The 22099-nt window shown below is 36.8% G+C and overlaps 1 protein-coding gene across 32 annotated transcripts in view; it reads right to left on the reverse strand.

The window, feature by feature from the left end:
* The window catches only part of TTBK2 (tau tubulin kinase 2), a 134293-nt gene that overhangs the window by 45554 nt on the left and 66640 nt on the right, over nucleotides 1-22099 (reverse strand). For 28 of the 32 annotated variants that reach the window (XR_014058974.1, XR_014058978.1, XR_014058976.1 and 25 more), the window contains 4 exons: nucleotides 20866-20939; nucleotides 9049-9189; nucleotides 7235-7339; nucleotides 1220-1285 (listed from right to left, as the gene is read on the reverse strand). Coding sequence is in view for 26 of the 32 variants with exons in the window: in XM_081507847.1 (XP_081363973.1) it covers nucleotides 1220-1285; nucleotides 7235-7339; nucleotides 9049-9189; nucleotides 20866-20939 (386 nt within the window). In the remaining 6 variants the exon portion in view is untranslated. Of the gene's footprint in view, nucleotides 1-1219; nucleotides 1286-7234; nucleotides 7340-8728; nucleotides 8853-9048; nucleotides 9190-20865; nucleotides 20940-21835; nucleotides 21981-22099 lie in introns of those variants that run through there. The other 4 variants (XM_081507862.1, XM_081507864.1, XM_081507863.1 and 1 more) reach the window with 2 other exon arrangements.

Consider the following 22099-nt stretch of genomic DNA (forward strand, 5'->3'; position numbering starts at 1 on the left):
AAATTTCCCTACCAACATTAATAAGCAGGTTAACAACAGCTGATCGATCACTCTATGCTGGAAAGGCTTTTAGAAGAAATCTCTACTCTTCAAATTAAAAAAAAAAATACATAATCTCTTTCTAGTAGCTATTTTGGAAATGCTTATATTATGATCCTTGAACATGTTTATGCTTATCTCAAAATGAATGTCATATTTCAAAGATTCCAATGTGGATATATTCTTTAACAGAATTAATTAGAAAGCATAGTACTTCTAAAATTTTGCAAGAATCTATCTGGAGAATGAATACTTTCTTTTCAAGATAGAATAATTAACTAAGTACCAAAAAATAAAGCATACTGAATCAAATCAAATGAGTTACAAATGCTTGGCAGAGTATTTCACACAGATAAAAAAATACTTTAACTATTTTCAATTTATAATCACATCCTAAGAAACCAAGTTAACTGAAGCATTGCATGTAAAACCACAGCATTCTCGTCCTATTACATTTAGCATCAGTCAAGTTTTAATTAAAGCAGTTTTGGCTTCACAAGAATAAGGTAACAAAAATCAAGGGATTTCTCTTTATCAAGGAATCACATGTTAAATTTCCCAACTCTGTCCAAACAAGTTCAAGGATTAAGAATCCATAAAGTACTCACCTTTCCTACTCATAACTAAAGTTCAGGGTGAGGAAAAAAATATTAGAGCAAAACAAAAGGATAAAAGTAAGAAAAAAAAGAGAGAAGTTTTTAAAATTTACCCCAAAAAGAGATGAACAATTCACTAAAGATGAAAGAAAAATTTAAGTTTCTATACTTTAGATCTTCATGAAAACAAATGTTTGATGGAGAGAGGACATAACAGATTAAATGTATATTACAGATAAAATGATGACCTACATTTCATTATGTATTGATAATAAGAATTCCCAAATAACTTCTTGAAATAGAACACAGATATCTTATTTATGCAAAATTCTTTAACAAATGTATTAATACTTATATCTAATTAAGGACACAAGATTCCCCATAGATGGATATATAATTAGCTATTATATTTTCTGCCAAATGCAATTTTATTTTCTCTGCAGCTGCACACATCTATTATATATTCACTATACACCTTACCATGCATTAGTATTACTAATACTTCTGTACTCTAATGTAAAGAAGTCAATCTGATTCAAGCATCAGCATGCTCATATAGCTATGACTCTAGTTCAGACACCTACCCTGTTCCGATGAGCATTGATTGATGCATAACGAACTGTCCCTCGAAAGCCTGCCACAGCTCGAGGCTACAAAACCAAACAAAGAATAATAAATGAGCTGTAAATAGCATAAAATTCAGCACATTTGAGCTCGTGAAGTAGAAGGGAGAAACATGTATTATAGTCAAGAAAACATGATTTAAATTTCTAACTTTTTTTAATAACTAAAATTATAAAAATTAGAGGAGAATATCTCTAAATCATACATTGAAAATATAATAGCTATTAATGAGTCCCATTTTAATTATCAATGAATCTCATTTTTTCTACCTACATTTTTAAAATAAAGTAGGATTTATGATAAATAAACTCTGTCCACAAGAAAACATAAATGCTTCCATGTACCCAGAATCATGCCAAGCATCATAGTATATACATTAATATTCAGACTCTGGCTATAAATAAGTACATTAAAATCATGAGGTCTAAGTAAACTAAGATATCAACCTCTTTGTCTTGGCTATATCATTCAAACTCAATTCAGAGCTGGTGGCAACTTGAACCTCTCCCTATACGTGTAATTCACATATTCATAAACTCAAGTTATTGTGCACTTATTACATGCCAGGTACTGGGAATAAACTCTACATAATATGTGAATCCCAGTCCCATAGAGCTCAACTTGGAATAAAGTCCAAATTCTACTTATTTGGCCTACAACACCTTCCATGATTCTGGTACTTGCCTCATGCCAAAATGGATTTACTTGAGGTATCCCCTCCAATCAAGTTTGTTTCTAGCTCAAGACTTTGTCCTTGTTATTGTCTCCAGCTGGAACACCATCTCTCTACACGCCTCCAATGGCTAGCTCTTCTATCCCAAATTCAGCCCTCTGCTTGAATGTCACCTCCTCAGAGAAATATTCTTTAATCATCGTAATCTAAAATAATATGTGCCTTTGCAATGCCACTCTGTTCTTTTACTCTGCTTTTTTTTCCACAAAACATCTTTTGCTACCTAAAATTAATTTTATTCATATTTTTTACTTATTTGGTTTTTCCCTGATTCTTTCAATGGAATATAAACTCTGTGATGGCAAAGTCTTTGTCTTGCTCACTTTACAGACACAGAAACAAGCTCCAAAAAGTAAACCTGTTTGAGGACACAGAATTCAGTTCAGTTCAGTTCAGTCGCTCAGTCGTGTCCGACTCTTTGCGACCCCATGAATTGCAGCACGCCAGGCCTCTTTGTCCATCACCAACTCCCGGAGTCTACCCAAACCCATGTCCATCGAGTCAGTGATGCCATCCAACCATCTCATCCTCTGTCGCCCCCTTCTCCTCCCGCCCCCAATCCTACCCAGCATTAGGATCTTTTCCAATGAGTCAACCCTTCGCATGAGGTGGCCAAAGTATTGGAGTTTCAGCTTCAACATCAGACCTTCCAATGACACCCAGGATTGATCTCTTTTAGGATGGATTGATTGGATCTCCTTGCAGTCCAAGGGATTCTCAAGAGTCTTCTCCAACACCACAGTTCAAAAGCATCAATTCTGCGGCGCTCAGCTTTCTTCACTGTCCAACTTTCACATCCATACGTGACCACTGGAAAAACCATAGCCTTGACTAGATGGACTTTTGTTGGCAAAGTAATGTCTCTGCTTTTAAATATGCTATCTAGGTTGGCCATAACCTTCCTTCCAAGGAGCAAGCGTCTTTTAATTTCATGGCTGCAATCACCATCAGCAGTGATTTTGGAGCCCCCAAAAATAAAGTCTGATACTGTTTCCACTGTTTCCCCATTTATTTGCCATGAAGTGATGGGACCAGATGCCATGATCTTAGTTTTCTGAACGTTGAGCTTTAAGCCAACTCTTTCACTCTCCTCTTTCACCTTCATCAAGAGGCTCTTTAGTTCTTCTTCACTCTCTGCCATAAGGGTGGTGTCATCCGCATATCTGAGGTTATTGATATTTCTCCCGGCAATCTTGATTCCAGCTTGTGTTTCTTCCAGCCCAGCGTTTCTCATGATGTACTCTGCATATAAGTTACATAAGCAGGGTGACAACATACAGCCTTGACGGACTCCTTTTCCTATTTGGAACCAGTCTGTTGTTCCATGTCCAGTTCTAACTGTTGCTTCCTGACCTGCATACAGGTTTCTCAAGAGACAGGTCAGATGGTCTGGTATTCCCATCTCTTTCAGAATTGTCCACAGTTTATTGTGATCCACACAGTCAAAGGCTTTGGCATAGTCAATAAAGCAGAAATAGATGTTTTTCTGGAACTCTCTTGCTTTTTCGATGATCCAGCGGATATTGGCAATTTGATCTCTGGTTCCTCTGCCTTTTCTAAAACCAGCTTGAACATCTGGAAGTTCACGGTTCACGTATTGCTGAATTAGTAGGTGATAAAATCAGGCATCAGGCAAGGTCTTCTGACTTGAAATCATACACTCTATTTCATGCTAAATCACTTCAGTTGTGTCCGAATCTGTGCGACTCCATGGACTGTAGCCCACCAGGCTCCTCTGCCTATGGGATTCTCCAGGCAAGAATGCTGGAGTGGGCTGCCATTTCCTTCTCCATGTTTCTACTTTACTGCTTCACAAAGATCAAGTCACTGCCTTTAAGATTTATGGATAGTGCTGTAGCTCAACAGGAAAACCGACATACTTTAAAATGATCATGGCCAATAATTTTCATTAGTAGACTATTTTGCTCTCTTTTTCAGCAATTTCAAATTATCCTCAATTAACATGTACTAATGCGGTAGCATGAAGAGATTACAATGAATGTTATTTTAAAAATCTTCAGTTATGAGTCATTTCAGTCATATGCTATACACAGATAAATATTCTATGTGTTCTTCCTCCATTTGTTCATTTCTGCAACCTATGTTTAATCTATTCATATTAATTATCTACTTATTTCTCCAAGCCAGGCTTCAGCAATACGTGAGCCGTGAACTTCCAGATGTTCAAGCTGGTTTTAGAAAAGGCAGAGGAACCAGAGATCAAATTGCCAATATCCGCTGGATCATCGAAAAAGCAAGAGAGTTCCAGAAAAACATCTATTTCTGCTTTATTGACTATGCCAAAGCCTTTGACTGTGTGGATCACAATAAACTGTGGACAATTCTGAAAGAGATGGGAATACCAGACTATCTGACCTGTCTCTTGAGAAACTTGTATGCAGGTCAGGAAGCAACAGTTAGAACTGGACATGGAACAACAGACTGGTTCCAAATAGGAAAAGGAGTCCGTCAAGGCTGTATATTGTCACCCTGCTTATGTAACTTATATGCAGAGTACATCATGAGAAACGCTGGGCTGGAAGAAACACAAGCTGGAATCAAGATTGCCGGGAGAAATATCAATAACCTCAGATATGCGGATGACACCACCCTTATGGCAGAGAGTGAAGAAGAACTAAAGAGCCTCTTGATGAAGGTGAAGGAGAGTGAAAAAGTTGGCTTAAAGCTCAACGTTCAGAAAACTAAGATCATGGCATCTGGTCCCATCACTCCATGGGAAATAGATGGGGAAACAGTGGAAACAGTGTCAGACTTTACTTTTTTGGGCTCCAGAATCACTGCTGATGGTGACTGCAGCCATGAAATTAAAAGACGCTTACTCCTTGGAAGGAAGGTTATGGCCAACCTAGATAGCATGTTTAAAAACAGAGACATTACTTTGCCAACAAAAGTCCGTCTAGTCAAGACTATGGTTTTTCCAGTGGTCATGTATGGATGTGAGAGTTGGACGGTGAAGAAAGCTGAGCGCCGCAGAATTAATGCTTTTGAACTGTGGTGTTGGAGAAGACTCTTGCGAGTTTCTTGGACTGCAAGGAGATCCAATCAATCCATCCTAAAAGAGATCAATCCTGGGTGTTCATTGGAAGGTCTGATGTTGAAGCTGAAGCTCCAATACTTTGGCCACCTCATGTGAAGGGTTGACTCATTGGAAAAGACCCTAATGCTGGGTAGGATTGGGGGCGGGAGGAGAAGGGGACGACAGAGGATGAGATGGTTGGATGGCATCACCGACTCGATGAACATGGGTTTGGGTAGACTCCGGGAGTTGGTGATGGACAGAGAGGCCTGGCGTGCTGCAATTCATGGGGTCGCAGAGAGTCGGACACGACTGAGCGACTGAACTGAACTGAACTATTTCTTCTTTCATCAAATTATCTTTTCTCCTTTAGTTATTCCTTTTTAGTTTCAAGATTTAACTATTTTTAAAATGTTATTTGTATTTAATGACAAGTCTCAGTAATCAAAAATTTCTGCAATTTAAGCTCCCATTTTTTCCTTAGCTGCCATTCACTGACAATGACAGTCAACAGATCTTAATATTTTCCTAAGACATCATGACTAACAGGAATATCTAATATTCTCAATTTGGTTGATGTAACTCTGAGGTTGGAGATTTCTCCTTCTAGAAGGAAAACGTTTAAGAGTCCTTTGTTCTAGCTCTGACCTTACTTTTGCCATGGAAAGGTTGAGACAGAGGTAAAGAGAGATCAGCTGCCTAGGGAGATTTTGATGTGATCCCTCCAAGAAATCATACCAGGTCAAGGAAATTCAGCCACCTTAAATAATGCAGAAAAAACAATTCAACCTAACTGGGGAAAGCAGCTATAAATGTAGGTAACTGTAATTGAAAGTAGATTATAATAAACACCATTAGCAAAGGACAATGAGCTATGAAAGTCTAGGAGTGGTAAGAATTAGTTCTACTTGGTGAGAAGAAAGGAAAAGTCCTATAGAGGAAGGATGTCTTAAGAGTAAGGCAACACTAACTGAGCCTTGAAATAGGTAATCTCCAGAAACTTCCTCAATTGATGATAATTTGGCAATAGCTATCTCAGATGGTAAAGAATCTGCCTGCAATGCAGGAGACCTGGGTTCAATATTGGGTCAGGAAGATCCCCTGGGGAAGGAAATGGCAACCCACTCCAGTATTCTTGCCTGGAGAATTCCATGCACAAAGGAACCTGGCAGGCTACTGTCCATGAGATCGCAAAGAGTGGGACACAACTGAGTGACTTTCACTATTAACCATCAAAGCTGCAAATGCATACATTCTCTTTGACCCAGCAATTACACTTCTGGAGATTTGTCTTACAGATATACACTTTGCAGCTACTCTATATTCTGACATGGAAAGATCTCCTAGATACACTGTAAAGTGAAAAAAAAGGGAAGTGCTGAATGTACATCATGCTACCTTTTGAATCAAAAAGGAAAAAATAAGAGTACACATTTGCCTTTATTGTACACACATAATGAAATTCAGAAAGGATATGTTAAGGAACTAAATATTAAGGAACTAAACGTTAAGAACAGAGGAGCCTGGTGGGCTATGGTACATAGATAGGGTTGCAAAGAGTCAGACACGACTGAAGCAACTAAGCAGAAGCAGCATGCAAGCATTATCTAAAATGTCCAGTTTCCGACAACAATAAAAAATTACAAGACATGCAAAGAAACAAGAAAGTGTGACCCATATATGTAAAAAAAAAAGGTAGGCAACAAAAACCACTTATGAGAATGACTAGATGCTGGACATAACAAAAAAAGATTTCAAAGCACGTATTATAAATATGTTCATAGAACTAAAGGAAAGCTTGATTAAAGAAAGGAAAGTATAACGGCAATGCCATATCAAACAGGGAATATCACTTAAGAGAAGTTTTAAAACAGAACTAAATGTAAATTCTGGGTATGACGAATACAGCAACTGAAACAGAAGTAGTATATGATGTAGAAAGAAGCTCAGACTGCAAAAAAGACCCTTGATCCTAAAGGGGTAATGTGTGTTCTTAAAAGATACACTCTTAACTCTGTACATGTTTTTAAAAGCTGTAACACTCAATAATAAAATTAATGAATACCATCTGTAATGTAGTCATAAACTCTATATGATCCTTTTTGGATGATATCCATTCTGATACACAATCAGCATTTCTTTAAAAAGAGTGATACTGTAATAAGTTAATCCTCAAATATTTAATAATAGTATGAAAAATCTTACTGGTCTGACGTCACCACAGGAATTGGTAAACTGTCGAGCCAAGCCAAAATCAAGCATGTAACATTTCCGACATGTACTAGGAAAGCGACCCATGGCAAAGTTTGACTAGAAAATAAAGAAGGAAAACATACCTATTATTATTATACTTAGTCCTTATGTCTTATCCTTCCTGTATTTTAATTCTTCTATTTAAACTCTATATAATACACATCCCACATATACTGCTCTAGTCAACATTTATTGGATATTAACACATAATTTTGCTGCAGATCCTATTAATGCCTAAGATCAGGTGAACTTGAGCAAAAAAAATTTATGTGACTATTATGAAGTTACATAAAACACAACACTGATTTAATTGTAGTCAGTACTCGAAGTTTCTTGAAATTCTAGTCTAAGTCACTACTTAAACAAACACCCAACCCTTACTTTTTAAAATGGGAAGAACTAGGAGTGAACAAAATAGAATATACAGTCCAGAAATTGAAATGAATTTCCTATAAGCATCATGAAGTTGAATTTCACTAAATGCAAAAATTAAAATACAATTCAAGGAAACATAACAGACTTAAGGACAATATATTTTCCATTCTTCCCTTAAAAAGATAAATGTAACATTAAATGACCACAAGTTTGCAAAATGGCTATATTAAGTAAAAGAATTTATAAAAGCAAAAGTCTAATTGTTATAGAACTGTTAGCTTTTATTTTAAAATACTGTTCTACTTAGGGAGCTTTCTAATCAAGTTGGAAACTCTTCAATTACCATGGTTCTCAAATAATGACATTTAATTTAACATAAAAATAAAAGCAGGAAAAATCTACATTACATTAAGTCTGACTGAACTATGTTAATTTTAGCTGTCATTTTCATGTAAACTGTAATTTTTGAAATCATGTAGCAACAGATGGGTAAAATTTTCAACTACAACAAGCAACACAATAAATTTATAGTAAATATAGCATATCAGAAATGGGTCATTTCCCCTGTAAGTAATACAAAGACCAAGAGGGAGAAAATAAAAGCATATTTAACAGTTACAGAAATCACAATTTCTAGGAAAACAGAATAGAAAAAAATACTATATTGGCACTGAAGCACTCAGGAGAAAAAGCAAGCTCTTTTATAATTGATGGTTTCTTTCAAGTATAATTTGTCACTTGAGAAATAGTTCAAAGAACACAATGCCAACATCTAAAAGCAACATACATCTGTATTTTTAACCAATATCAGAAAAAAGAAATCCAAAGAATGACTATCAATTTAGGTGTAAGGCTAAGGAAGTATCAGTGTTAACACATAAGTCAAACATTAGTAATTTTTAATTTGACTGCCGAGTAACACTTTCATTGTATGAGAAAAGCTCTTGATTATAAGTTGTAGTATATAATTATCACTTTTAAAAAATTAAAAGGCGAGTTACAATACACTTCAAATTTACATCTCTGCCACGGAAATTGAAATATTATCTTGTATTTAACATAGAAACCTACATTTGCAATTTACTCTGTCCCATCATAAGACTGGGCTTCCCAGGTGGCGCAGTGGTAAAGAACCCGCTTGCCAATGCAGGAGACACAAGAGATATGTGTTTGATCCCTGGGTTGGGAAGATCCTCTGGAATAGGAAATAGCAACCTGCTTCAGTATTCTTGCCTGGAAAATTCCATGGACAGAGAAGCCTGGTAGGCTACAATCCATAGAGTTGTAAAGAGTCTGATACCACTGAGTGACTGAGCACACACACACATCATAAGACTAATAAGAGTACCAAGCAAACTCATTCTGAGCTCTGGCAGGAAAAGGCCCCCTACCGGTTTGATGTCTCGGTGCAAGAATCCCACAGAATGGATGCTCTCAATAGACTCCAGAATCTGTCTACCCAACCGAAGAGTAGTGCTAATGGTGAATGTGCCCCGGGACTGGCTACGGCGTAGATCTGCCAGATTCCGACCCTGTGGAAACCAAATAAACACTTTCAAGTATGCTACTGAAAGTATGAGAGAAGAGTAGAGAATTATTCATTTACAATTAAAAAATGTTTTGACTGAAATAGCAAGGATTTTATCTGAATTATGATCCTCTCACTTGAGAAGAATTCTCTTAAGATATTGTATGAACATTTCAGACAAATTTAAGAATAAACCAAAGTTTTTTTAAACTTATGTTTCCTTTTTTAAACTTTTTTTTAAAAATGAAGGATTCTTTAAATTCTATAGTGCTTCACAATTTGCAAGTTTCACACACATGATTTCATATAATGCCATAAAAGCACTTTTCAAAAATCTCCTATCCCTATATTGCCCCATCTCCTGCTTCTCTCTCCCCACTGTGAATCTGCCTCTTTTTTGTTTTACTCACTAGTTTGTTGTAATTTTTAGATTTCACATAAAAGTTATATCATATAGTATTTGTCTTTGTCTATTCTGTCTATAACATTATATTTCTGAGTCATCATGTTTCCCTTTGTCACTGATGTCATAACAAAATGTAGTCTTGATTACATAAAAAAGATATACATACACAGGGCAGTAATTCCTCATTATTGTCTAACATATATTCCTATACAAACTACTTTTCTATGTCACAGTTTCCTTATAAAATGGGGCCAATAATACCTACTTCATACTGTTTTATAAGGCTTAAACAAGATCCATGTAGTGTCTGGCACACAGCAGGTACTCAATAAGTGCTAATTACTATTATAAATAAGAATGATATGAAACACTCAATCATATCAGTAGATAAAAGCAAGGAATTTATCTAGTCTGTGCCAGATGTATTACATTCATGACTGTATTTAGTCCTTAACACCCTAATCAGAAGTTGTTACACCAATTTTTCAGATGAGGATACTAAGGCTCAGAGAGTTTAAATAATGTTAACCTGTTAAGATAAAGTTGTTCTTCAAATCTAACTCTGTTTAACTGGAAAGTGTTCTTTTTCCACTTTACAGTACTGACCTACCCAGAAGACTCCTTATTGAGTAGGTAACAAATCAGCATTCTGACTGAGAGCAGGTTATGATGCTGCAGTTCCACCTGTAGCATTTATATGAAGAATTTATATACATAGTAATATGGAATGATTATTATTAAATAAAAAAGGAAACTCATTTCTCCCTAAACAATGCTATAAATTTAACATGATCCAATAAATATGCAAGAGGATTTTATTATTATTAAAAATTTTAAACATACTCAAAAGGAAAGAAAGTAATATAATGAACCCTCATATACCTATCTGTCACTCAGAATTAATAATTATCAATTAATGGCCAATTTTTTTTCATCTGTTATCCACCCTTCCCCTCCCCACATGTAACATACAATGTCTCCTTTCCTACACACATATACTGGATAACTCTCACGTAAATTTTACCCATAATTTCATCTACATATATTAGGCAAAGAAATGAAAATATATAATAAAATCAAAGAAATTATATGCCAGCAGTTCTATCACAAAAAATTTGAAATTGGAAACATCAATATGAGCCATGATATATTTTTCTTTTAAAAAAATATATATACCCTGAACCTATCCACTTGAAAAGAATTTAAAACAATGACCAACCCAATAGCAGGGACCCACAGCATCCAGATTCTGGTCTCTAAATACCATTTCTCATTAAGAGGAATCAGAAAGTAAACTGTGTAAAGTCGCTCAGTTGTGTCCGACTCTGTGTGACCCCATGGACTGGGCCCCTGCCAGGCTCCTCCGTCCATGAAATTTTCCAGGCAATGATCGTGGAGTGGGTTGCCATTTCCTTCTCCAGGGTCAGAAAGTAAGGATGCTATCAAAGCTACCTACTGGGAGCCAATTCATTTTTCTGAAAACTTGAAATTAAAGAATCAAACATTAGTCCTGCCTTTCTGTGTGAAATGTACCTATGGATAACCTAATAATTGATGGAATGCTTTTTTTTTTTTTTTGGTTTGCATGACTTTTTTTTTTTTTTTTTTACTTCTTTTTTTTTTTTTAATAAATTTATTTATTTTAGTTGAGGGCTAATTACTTTACAATATTGTAATAGTTTTTTGCCATACATTGACATGAATCAGCCATGGGTTTACATGTGTTCCCCTTCCTGGACCCCCCACCCACCTCCCTCCCCATCCCATCCCTCTGGGTCATCCCATTGCCCCAGCCCTGAGCCCTTGTCTCATGCATCGAACATAGAATGGTGTTCTGTTTCACATATGATAATATACATGTTTCAATGCTATTCTCCCAGAACGTCCCACCCTCACCTTCTCCCTCAGAGTCCATAAAATTGTTCTATGCATCTGTGTCTCTTATTCTGTCTCACATAAAGGGTTATCGTTGCCATCTTTCAAATTCCATATATATGCATTAGTATACTGTATTGTTGTTTTTCTTTCTGGCTTACTTCACTCTGTATAATGGGCTCCAGTTTCATCCATCTCAGTAGAACCGATTCAAATGTATTTTTTTTTAATGGCTGAGTAATATTCCATTGTGTATATGTACCACAGCTTCCTTATCCATTCGTCTGCTGATGGACATCTAGGTTGCTTCCATGTCCTGGCTATTGTAAACAGTGCTGCGATGAACATTGGGTTACATGCGTCTCTTTCAATTCTGGTTTCCTCGGTGTATATGCCCAGCAGTGGGATTGCTGGGTCATATGGCAGTTCTATTCCCAGTTTTTTAAGGAATCTCCACACTGTTCTCCATAGTGGCTGTACTAGTTTGCATTCCCACCAACAGTGTAAGAGGGTTCCCTTTTCTCCACACCCTCTCCAGCATTTATTGCTTGTAGACTTTTGGATAGCAGCCATTCTGACTGGTGTGAAATGATACCTCATTGTGGTTTTGATTTGCATTTCTCTAATAATGAGTGATGTTGAGCATCTTTTCATGTGTTTGTTAGCCATCTGTATTTCTTCTTTGGAGAAATGTCTGTTTAGTTCTTTGGCCCATTTTTTGATTGGGTCGTTTATTTTTCTGGAATTCAGCTGCAGAAGTTGCTTGTATATTTTTGAGATTAATTGTTTGTCTGTTGCTTCGTTTGCTATTATTTTCTCCCATTCTGAAGGCTGTCTTTTCACCTTGCTTATAGTTTCCTTTGTTGTGCAAAAGCTTTTAATTTTAATTAGGTCCCATTTGTTTATTTTTGCTTTTATTTCCAATATTCTGGGAGGTGGGTCATGGAGGATCCTGCTGTGATTTATGTCGGAGAGTGTTTTGCCTATGTTTTCCTCTAGGAGTTTTATAGTTTCTGGTCTTACGTTTAGATCTTTAATCCATTTTGAGTTTATTTTTGTGTACGGTGTTAGGAAGTGTTCTAGTTTCATTCTTTTACAAGTGGTTGACCAGTTTTCCCAGCACCACTTGTTAAAGAGATTGTCTTTTCTCCATTGTATATTCTTGCCTCCTTTGTCGAAGATAAGGTGTCCATATGTGCGTGGGTTTATCTCTGGGCTTTCTATTTTGTTCCATTGATCTATATTTCTATCTTTGTGCCAGTACCATACTGTCATGATGACTGTGGCTTTGTAGTAGAGCCTGAAGTCAGGCAGGTTGATTCCTCCAGTTCCATTCTTCTTCCTCAAGATTGCTTTGGCTATTCGAGGTTTCTTATATTTCCATACAAATTGTGAGATGATTTGTTCTAGTTCTGTGAAAAATACCATTGGTAGCTTGATAGGGATTGCATTGAATCTATAGATTGCTTTGGGTAGTATACTCATTTTCACTATATTAATTCTTCCAATCCATGGACACGGTATATTTCTCCATCTGTTTGTGTCCTCTTTGATTTCTTTCATCAGTGTTTTATAGTTTTCTACATATAAGTCTTTTGTTTCTTTAGGTAGATATATTCCTAAGTATTTTATTCTTTTTGTTGCAATGGTGAATGGTATTGTTTCCTTAATTTCTCTTTCTGTTTTCTCATTATTGGAGTATAGGAATGCAAGGGATTTCTGTGTGTTAATTTTATATCCTGCAACTTTACTATATTCATTGATCAACTCTAGTAATTTTCTAGTAGAGTCTTTAGGGTTTTCTATGTAGAGGATCATGTCATCTGCAAACAGTGAGAGTTTTACTTCTTCTTTTCCTATCTGTATTCCTTTTATTTCTTTTTCAGCTCTGATTGCTGTGGTCAAAACTTCAAAAACTATGTTGAATAGTAGTGGTGAGAGTGGGCATCCTTGCCTTGTTCCTGACTTTAGGGGAAATGCTTTCAATTTTTCACCATTGAGGATAATGTTTGCTGTGGGTTTGTCATATATAGCTTTTATTATGTTGAGATATGTTCCTTCTATTCCTGCTTTCTGGAGGGTTTTTATCATAAATGGATGCTGAATTTTGTCAAAGGCTTTTTCTGCATCTATTGAGATAACCATATGGTTTTTTTCTTTCAATTTGTTAATGTGGTGTATTACATTGATTGATTTGCGGATGTTAAAAAAACCTTGCATTCCTGGGATAAAGCCCACTTGGTCATGATGTATGATCTTTTTAATATGATGTTGGATTCTGTTTGCTAGAATTTTATTAAGGATTTTTGCATCTATGTTCATCAGTGATATTGGCCTGTAGTTTTCCTTTTTTGTGACATCTTTGTCTGGTTTTGGAATTAGGGTGATGGTGGCCTCATAGAATGAGTTTGGAAGTTTACCATCTTCTGCAATTTTCTGGAAGAGTTTGAGTAGGATAGGTGTTAGCTCTTCTTTAAATTTTTGGTAGAATTCCGCTGTGAAGCCGTCTGGTCCTGGGCTTTTGTTTGCTGGAAGATTTCTGATTACAGTTTCGATTTCCATGCTTGTGATGGGTCTATTAAGATCTTCTATTTCTTCCTGGTTCAGTTTTGGAAAGTTATACTTTTCTAAGAATTTGTCCATTTCTTCCAAGTTGTCCATTTTATTGGCATATAGCTGTTGGTAGTAGTCTCTTATGATCCTTTGTATTTCTGTGGAGTCTGTTGTGATCTCTCCATTTTCATTTCTAATTTTGTTGATCTGATTCTTCTCCCGTTGTTTCTTGATGAGTCTGGCTAATGGCTTGTCAATTTTATTTATCTTCTCGAAAAACCAGCTTTTAGTTTTGTTGATTTTTGCTATGGTCTCTTTTGTTTCTTTTGCATTTATTTCTGCCCTAATTTTTAAGATTTCTTTCCTTCTACTGACCCTGGGGTTCTTCATTTCTTCCTTCTCTAGTTGCTTTAGGTGTAGAGTTAGTTGATTTATTTGATTTTTTTCTTGTTTCTTGAGGTACGCCTGTATTGCTATGAACCTTCCCCTTAGTATTGCTTTTACAGTGTCTCATAGGTTTTGGGTTGTTGTGTTTTCATTTTCATTCATTTCTATGCATAATTTGATTTCTTTTTTGATTTCTTCTGTGATTTGTTGGTTATTCAGAAGCGTGTTGTTTAGCCTCCATATGTTGGAATTTTTAATAGTTTTTTTCCTGTAATTGAGGTCTAATCTTACTGCATTGTGGTCAGAGAAGATGGCTGGGATGATTTCAATATTTTTGAATTTACCAAGGCTAGATTTATGGCCCAGGATGTGATCTATCCTGGAGAAAGTTCCATGTGCACTTGAGAAAAAGGTACAATTGATTGTTTTGGGGTGGAAAGTCCTGTAAATATCAATTAAATCTAATTTGTCTATTGTATCATTTAAAGTTTGTGTTTCCTTGTTAATTTTCTGTTTAGTTGATCTATCCATATGCGTGAGTGGAGTATTAAAGTCCCCCACTATTATTGTGTTATTGTTAATTTCCCCTTTCATACTTGTTAGTATTTGCCTTATATATTGTGGTGCTCCTATGCTGGGTACATATATATTTATGATTGTTACGTCTTCTTCTTGGATTGATCCTTTGATCATTATGTAGTGTCCTTCTTTGTCCCTTTTCACATCCTTTATTTTACAGTCTATTTTATCTGAAATGAGTATTGCGACTCCTGCTTTCTTTTGGTCTCTGTTTGCATGAAATATGTTTTTCCATCCCTTCACTTTCAGCCTGTGTGTGTCCCTAGTTTTGAGGTGGGTCTCTTGTAGACAGCATATATAGGGGTCTTGTTTTTGTATCCATTCAGCAAGCCTTTGTCTTTTGGTTGGGGCATTCAACCCATTTACATTTAAGGTAATTATTGATAAGTATGATCCCGTTGCCATTTACTTTGTTGTTTTGAGTTCATGCTGAAACATCCTTTCTGTGTTTCCTGTTTAGAGAGGATCCTTTAGCATTTGTTGGAGAGCTGGTTTGGTGGTGCTGAATTCCCTCAGCTCTTGCTTGTCTGTAAAGCTTTTGAATTCTCCTTCATATCTGAATGAGATCCTTGCTGGGTACAGTAATCTGGGTTGTAGATTATTCTCTTTCATTACTTTAAGTATGTCCTGCCATTCCCTTCTAGCCTGAAGGGTTTCTATTGAAAGATCAGCTGTTATCCTTATGGGGATCCCCTTGTGTGTTATTTGTTGTTTTTCCCTTGCTGCTTTTAATATTTGTTCTTTGTGTTTGATCTTTGTTAATTTGATTAATATGTGTCTTGGGGTGTTTCGCCTTGGGTTTATCCTGTTTGGAACTCTCTGGGTTTCTTGGACTTCTGTGACTATTTCTTTCCTCATTTTAGGGAAATTTTCAACTATTATCTTGAGTATTTTTTCATGGCCTTTCCTTTATCTTCTTCTCCTGGGACTCCTATGATTCGAATGTTGGGGCGTTTCATATTGTCCCAGAGGTCCCTGAGGTTTTCCTCATTTCTTTTGATTCTTTTTTCCTCTCTGCTTCGTTTATTTCCATCATTCTATCTTCTACCTCACTTATCCTATCTTCTGCCTCCGTTATTCTACTGTTGGTTCCCTCCAGAGTGTCTTTTATCTCCTTTATTTCATTATTCATTCTATATTGACTCCTTTTTATTTCTTCTAAGTCCTTGATAAACATTTCTTGCATCTTCTCAATCCTTGTCTCCAGGCTATTTATCTGTAACTCCATTTTGCTTTCAAGATTTTGGATCATTTTTATTATCATTATTCTAAATTCTTTTTCAGATAGATTCCCTATCTCCTCTTTTGTTTGGTTTTGTGGGCATTTCTCATTTTCCTTTACTTGCTGAGTATTTCTCTGCCTTTTCATCTTGTTTAGATTGCTGTGTTAGGTGTGGCCCTTCTGTATTCTGGTAGTATGAAGTTCCTCTTTATTGTGGAGGTTCCTCACTGTGGGTGAGGTTGGACAGGTGGCTTGTCAAGGCTTCCTGGTTGGGGGAGCTTGTGTCAGTGTTCTGGTGGGTGGAGCTGGATTTCTGCTCTCTAGAGTGCAATGGAGTGACCAGTATTAATTTTGAGATGTCTATGGATTTGGTGTGCCTCTGGGCAGCCTGTATATTGATGCTCAGGGCTATGTTCCTGCGTTGCTGGAGAATTTGCGTGGTATGTCTAGCTCTGGAACTTATTGGCTCTTGGGTGGAGCTTGGTTTCAGTGTATATGTGGAGGCTATTGGATGGTCTCTTATTAATTAATGTTCCTCCTGGCTTTCAGTCTTATTCTTGCAGTAGCTTCAAGACTTCTCCTCTTTTGAAGATAATGCGCTGTCTTTGTGGAAGCCTGACGTCCTCTGCCAGCCTTCAGAAGTAGTTTTGTGAAGTTTGCTCAGCGTTCAGATGTTCTTTCGATAAATCTGTGGAGGAGAGAGTGGTCTCCCCAGCCTATTCCTCCGCCATCTTAGCCCTGCTGATGGAATGCTTTTAAAAGAATTCCAGTTATAAACAAAGAGGAATTGTAAAATTATAAGTGTACATTTGCAACCCCACTGAAGTAAAGAATTTTGGCAGTGATTACTAACGGGTTGATAAAACCTAGGAGAAAAATTAGTAGCTCAGACAGTAAAGAATCTGCCTGCGATGTGGGAGACCTGGTTTCTATCCCTGGGTTAGAACGATCCCCTGGAGGAGGGCATGGCAACCCACTCCAGTATTCTTGCCTGGAGAATCCCTATGGACTGAGGAGCCTGGTGGGCTATAGTCCATGGGGTCATAAAGAGTTGGACATGACTGAGTGACTTAGCACACACAAGAGAAAAACTATGGGAACTTGAAAATGGATGGAGAGGCTGATAGCCTCAGAACCTCACTGATTCAATCTTAACACAACTAAAAGAGACAAGCAGACACTGTCTGCTAATATAATATAAACAGGAATCCACACAATCCATCTCTGAAGTATTCTAGCAAAATAAACTGGAATCTGATCTAATCACAAATTTATAGGAAATACAGGAGACAGAAGAATATATTAAGTATTACCACAGGAGACAATTAGCAAAATCCAGAGTATGGAAACTTCTGCATAACAAATGATTTTTTTAATCAATGACAATACAAACAACAAAAAGAAAACTTAAGAAAAAGAAATGAGAGGGAACTTTTTAAAAGAGTCTTAAGAGGGACTTTCCTGGTAGTCCAGTGGCTAAGACTCCAAGCTCCCAATGTAGGGGGTCCACGTTCAATCCCTAGTATCCCTGGGGAACTAGATTCCACATGCCACAACTAAGATCCTGCATGCCACAATTAATATCCTGCATAAAAATTCCTCATGCCACAATGATGATCAAAGCATCCACAACTAAGACCTGGCACAGCCAGATAAATAAATATTTAAAAAAATAAAAATAGGGGCTTGCCTGGTGGTCTCGTGGTTAAGAATCCACCTGCAATTGCAGGGGACACAGGTTTAATCCCTGCTCTGGGAAAATTCCACATGCTGCAGAGCAACTAAGCCAGTGCACCACAATTACTGAGCCCACATGCTGCAACTACTGAAGCCCACACTCCTAGAGCCCATGCTCAGCAACAAGAGAAGCTACCGCAAGGAGAAGCCTGTGTACAGTAAGGAGAGTAGCCCTGGCTTGCTGCAATTAGAAAAACCCTGCCTGCAGTAACAAAGACCCAGCATAGCCAAAAATAAATAAAAACAATTTTTGTTTAAAAAAATAAAAAATAAGAGGCTTAAGATATACATATCTACCAAATACAATGTGTGAACCTTGTCTGGAACCAGATTCAAGTATAATAAATATAAAAAACAAGTGAGAGACACAACCAAGAAAATGTGAAGATTGACTTGATAATTGACACTATTATTAAGATATTATTGTGTATTATGGTTACTAGTAGAAAAAAAAAGAATCCTTGACTATATATTGATATATTTACAATAAAACATGACTTCAATTTGCTTTGAAATCATCTGGGGAAGGAGAAGAAAGGGAGAATACAGCTCTACTTTCATTTATATTTAATTTTTTCCACAATAATAAAAAGTTTAAAAATATATGGCAGCCCTGATGTTAGGCAATCTAGATCTATATCTATGCTGGTTACAGGATTCAAAACATTTTTTGCCCTTTCCTAGGTGATATGCTTATCACAAAATACCATCCTTTGGCTATACTAAGGATGATCACATAAAGCCTCAATGGTGACAGGATAGCAAATGAGACCTGGCCATGGTCTTCCTAGTAGATACGAGAAAATAAACATGTATGACTGGCCCAAGGCTTCAAGTAAAAAAACCATGCTGGCTCAAGAGTAGTGAATCACATGACTCAGAGACATCAAGACAATAGTCTGCAGGAAATTAATGTCTATAGATCTAAATCAAATGCTGAAGGATAGCTGAGGGAAACAAGAGAAGCCCTAACAAGAAGAGGAAGAATTTAGGTGAGGATCTATGTCTCTGAAATCACTGCTAAGTAGTTAAGTTGAAAAAAATAAATAAACAAAAGAACCAAATGCCTAAAACAAACTTTGCTAAAGATGAAGGGAAACCTTGAGAACTCTTAAGTTCTCTTAAGTTAGGCACCAAAGTGAACCATGGCTTGCCAGGAGCCAGCTCACAAGATCCCACCCATGGCAAGGTCATGAGGAGAAGGACTGATCGAGCAAGGCTTCTCAGCCCTCAGGGATTCTCGGAAGGCTGCCTCAGCGCTCACCTTAAAGATGATATTTGTCTTTCTGATGTTTGCTATAATAAACCTCTTCTTATTTTCTGTGACTTAGACAAAAGGCCTTTTCCTGATTCTCTTCTAAAATAGATCAATCTGAAACCTCAATTGACAAGGCCCCTGAACGGTAACACCCTAATAAAATTATCTAGGATATAGAGTACACTAATCCAAATTCCTCTTGCTGGCATATTGGTTTGTTTAATAAATACACCTGTGTCTTTGGAGCTAATGTGCATGACTGCTCCTTAACAATAAAACAGTATTGAGAGCCTCCGCACAGAAAGCCCCAATGGGCACAGAACCCTTTGTAGGAAAAAAGGCTTATTAGGAAATATAAGAAATATTGCTTTATGAAACTGTTACTTAGTTTATATTTACTCACTATGTTTTTGCTCTTAACGTATTTAGCCTATATAATGAAAGCATAATAGTTAAGAGATTTATATAAATAGAAGTTTAGCTTTAATACAAATAATAAGACAATTGTTGATTTAACTGATGATTCTTACTTAGAGCTGACCTTCAGCTTGCTGTTCTATGACTTTATGGAACCACATTCTTTTCTGTTAAGTTCAAGGCGTAGGATAGATTACTGAAAACAGGTTTTACCTTGAAACTTTCTGTTGATGAATTCTTTCCTGCTGTGCCTGATACAAAAGTGTTCTGGCTGATCAACCCTTATCAATAAAGAGTCACAAGATGTTAGCAGGCCCCCATGCCAGAAGATGATGTAAACAAAATGAACTAAGATATGCAAATGATGTCGATAAGGGTCAACACTGTTGACCCATTAAACTGATTTGGTATGACTCTACACTTTACATTTGTTTCTATGTACCACCAAAAATATAAAAGCTGTCTTGAAAACAATAAAGTCAGAAGACACTTGGAAACACCAAGACTCGCTGTGTCTTCTCATTCGCATCGCCGACGCCGTCCATCCTGAGGGAACCCTTGACCAGCTGGAGCAGGACTCCGGCAATGGCTTTTACACTTTGATGGTGAGTACAGGTTCAGAGCTGTATGTGTGTGCATGTATGTATGCATGTGCATGGCGTGTGTGTTCATTCAGGGGCAGAGGCAGTGACAGTGTCAGAAAGAATGAGCTGATTTCCCTCTTTTTGCTGCAGTCATTACTTCAGTACTCCCTTTCTGAATTTCTGTCATCTGCTATCCAACCCAACTCCACTCTCCATCTCAAGGACAGGAGAACAGAGCTATGTTAATAGTAAAGAGAAAGAACAACAGCATTTCTCTCCATCTCATTTTAAAATTTTCAAACAGTCAAGGCTGATGTTTGTGAAAATGGGAACCTAGAGTCCTTAACATAACAAATGGTGGAGAAGGGACGGACGGGAACAGGGCAAAACTCATTATATCCGGTAATCCATGTGGGGATCAAAAATTTGGCAATGATGACAATCAACGAAGATGTGTATCAGAGAAAACAGTTGATAAAGACAATCCTTCCATCTTTGGAAAAATCTGTTATCACCAGGTCTGTTTAAATATATACCATCTGTATAGTATAAAACATTCTGCAATGATACCAAGAATGTTGTTAATTTTATTCATATCTACTATAATTAGGTACTTTGATCAAAACTGGTCAATTTTAGGATACATTTTCAAAGTAACCTACCTGCAACTGCATGACCACGTAGTTGAATCGATCATTCCTCCCACAACCAATAAATCTACAAACATGGTCTTTCCCTGGATAAAAAGAAAGAAAGATACAAGACAGTAGAAAAGGTTATACTATAGTTTCTCTTCTTAAAAATTAATAATTTGTTTTTCTGTATAGTATTTTAATGATTGAATATAAAAACCTGTCTTAAGAATCTTAACGATAGGAAATTAGTATTATTCAAAATTTCTACCCACCTCTCTCCATATCCTACACTGCTCTTTATATAGTCAAGTAAGTGTTTACTAAATGAATAAACAAATTCATGAGGGGACTAATGAATGATAATTTATTTACGAAGGAAACAATTAAGAGGTCATTTCAAATCAACTTGCTCAGACATGATACATATAAAAGAAAGAAGAGCTATAAACAAGAACTATGTTAGGAATATATATCCTGGATTTTAGATACGGCCTGCCGTTCACCATTATAGACTCAGTGAGTCACTTCATCTTTCTGGGCCCCATTGATATGGATTTGCTCAGTGGTTTTCAACCTGAGTTTCACATGTGAAATCCAAGGAGGTGCTAGTGACTGGGATCCAGAGCGAAGCAGAGGTGGAGCAGAGAGACTAGGCTTCTGCATCTGATTCAGCAACAGCAAACAAGGGTCCTAAAAGAGGATCAGGTCTGGTGGCTTCCAAGACCAGAAGAGGGAATCTGTCTGGAGAACAGTAAATGAAAGGAGGGATGGGATAACAGAATGAGATAACACTGGAGAAATAGGCAGGCACCAGATCCCAGAGGATCCTGGACTCCATAATAAGGAATCTGAACCACATATATAGGTCAGAGTTTTCTAACCCTAGCTGCTTATTAGAATTATCTGGGGAACTTTTTGAAAACTCCTAAACTATTTTACTGAATCAGAATCTATGGGGGAAAGATACAGGGATATGAGCTTTCAAAAGTTCTCTGACCTAAAAGCAGACAGGCCATGGATGTTTTTGAAACATCCACGTATTTGAAAACTACTGCTGAGTAGTGTGAGAAGCATCTAAAAGATTTTAACATAAAGAAAAACACTTAAAACATTCCGTTTTAGAACATCGCCATGGTAGCAATGAGGAAGAGAGACTATAGAGAGATCAATTATGGAGGTAGAATGGTCATTCTGGGGACAGTTAACAATATCGCAAGAGAGAACAGGGCTTGAACCTTTTTTTAATCTAATGTATTACAGT

The sequence above is a fragment of the Giraffa tippelskirchi genome, chromosome 7 (genome assembly GCF_054371585.1).
Source record: "Giraffa tippelskirchi isolate mGirTip1 chromosome 7, T2T-mGirTip1v1.2.pri, whole genome shotgun sequence".
Taxonomy (NCBI): Eukaryota; Metazoa; Chordata; class Mammalia; order Artiodactyla; family Giraffidae; genus Giraffa; species Giraffa tippelskirchi.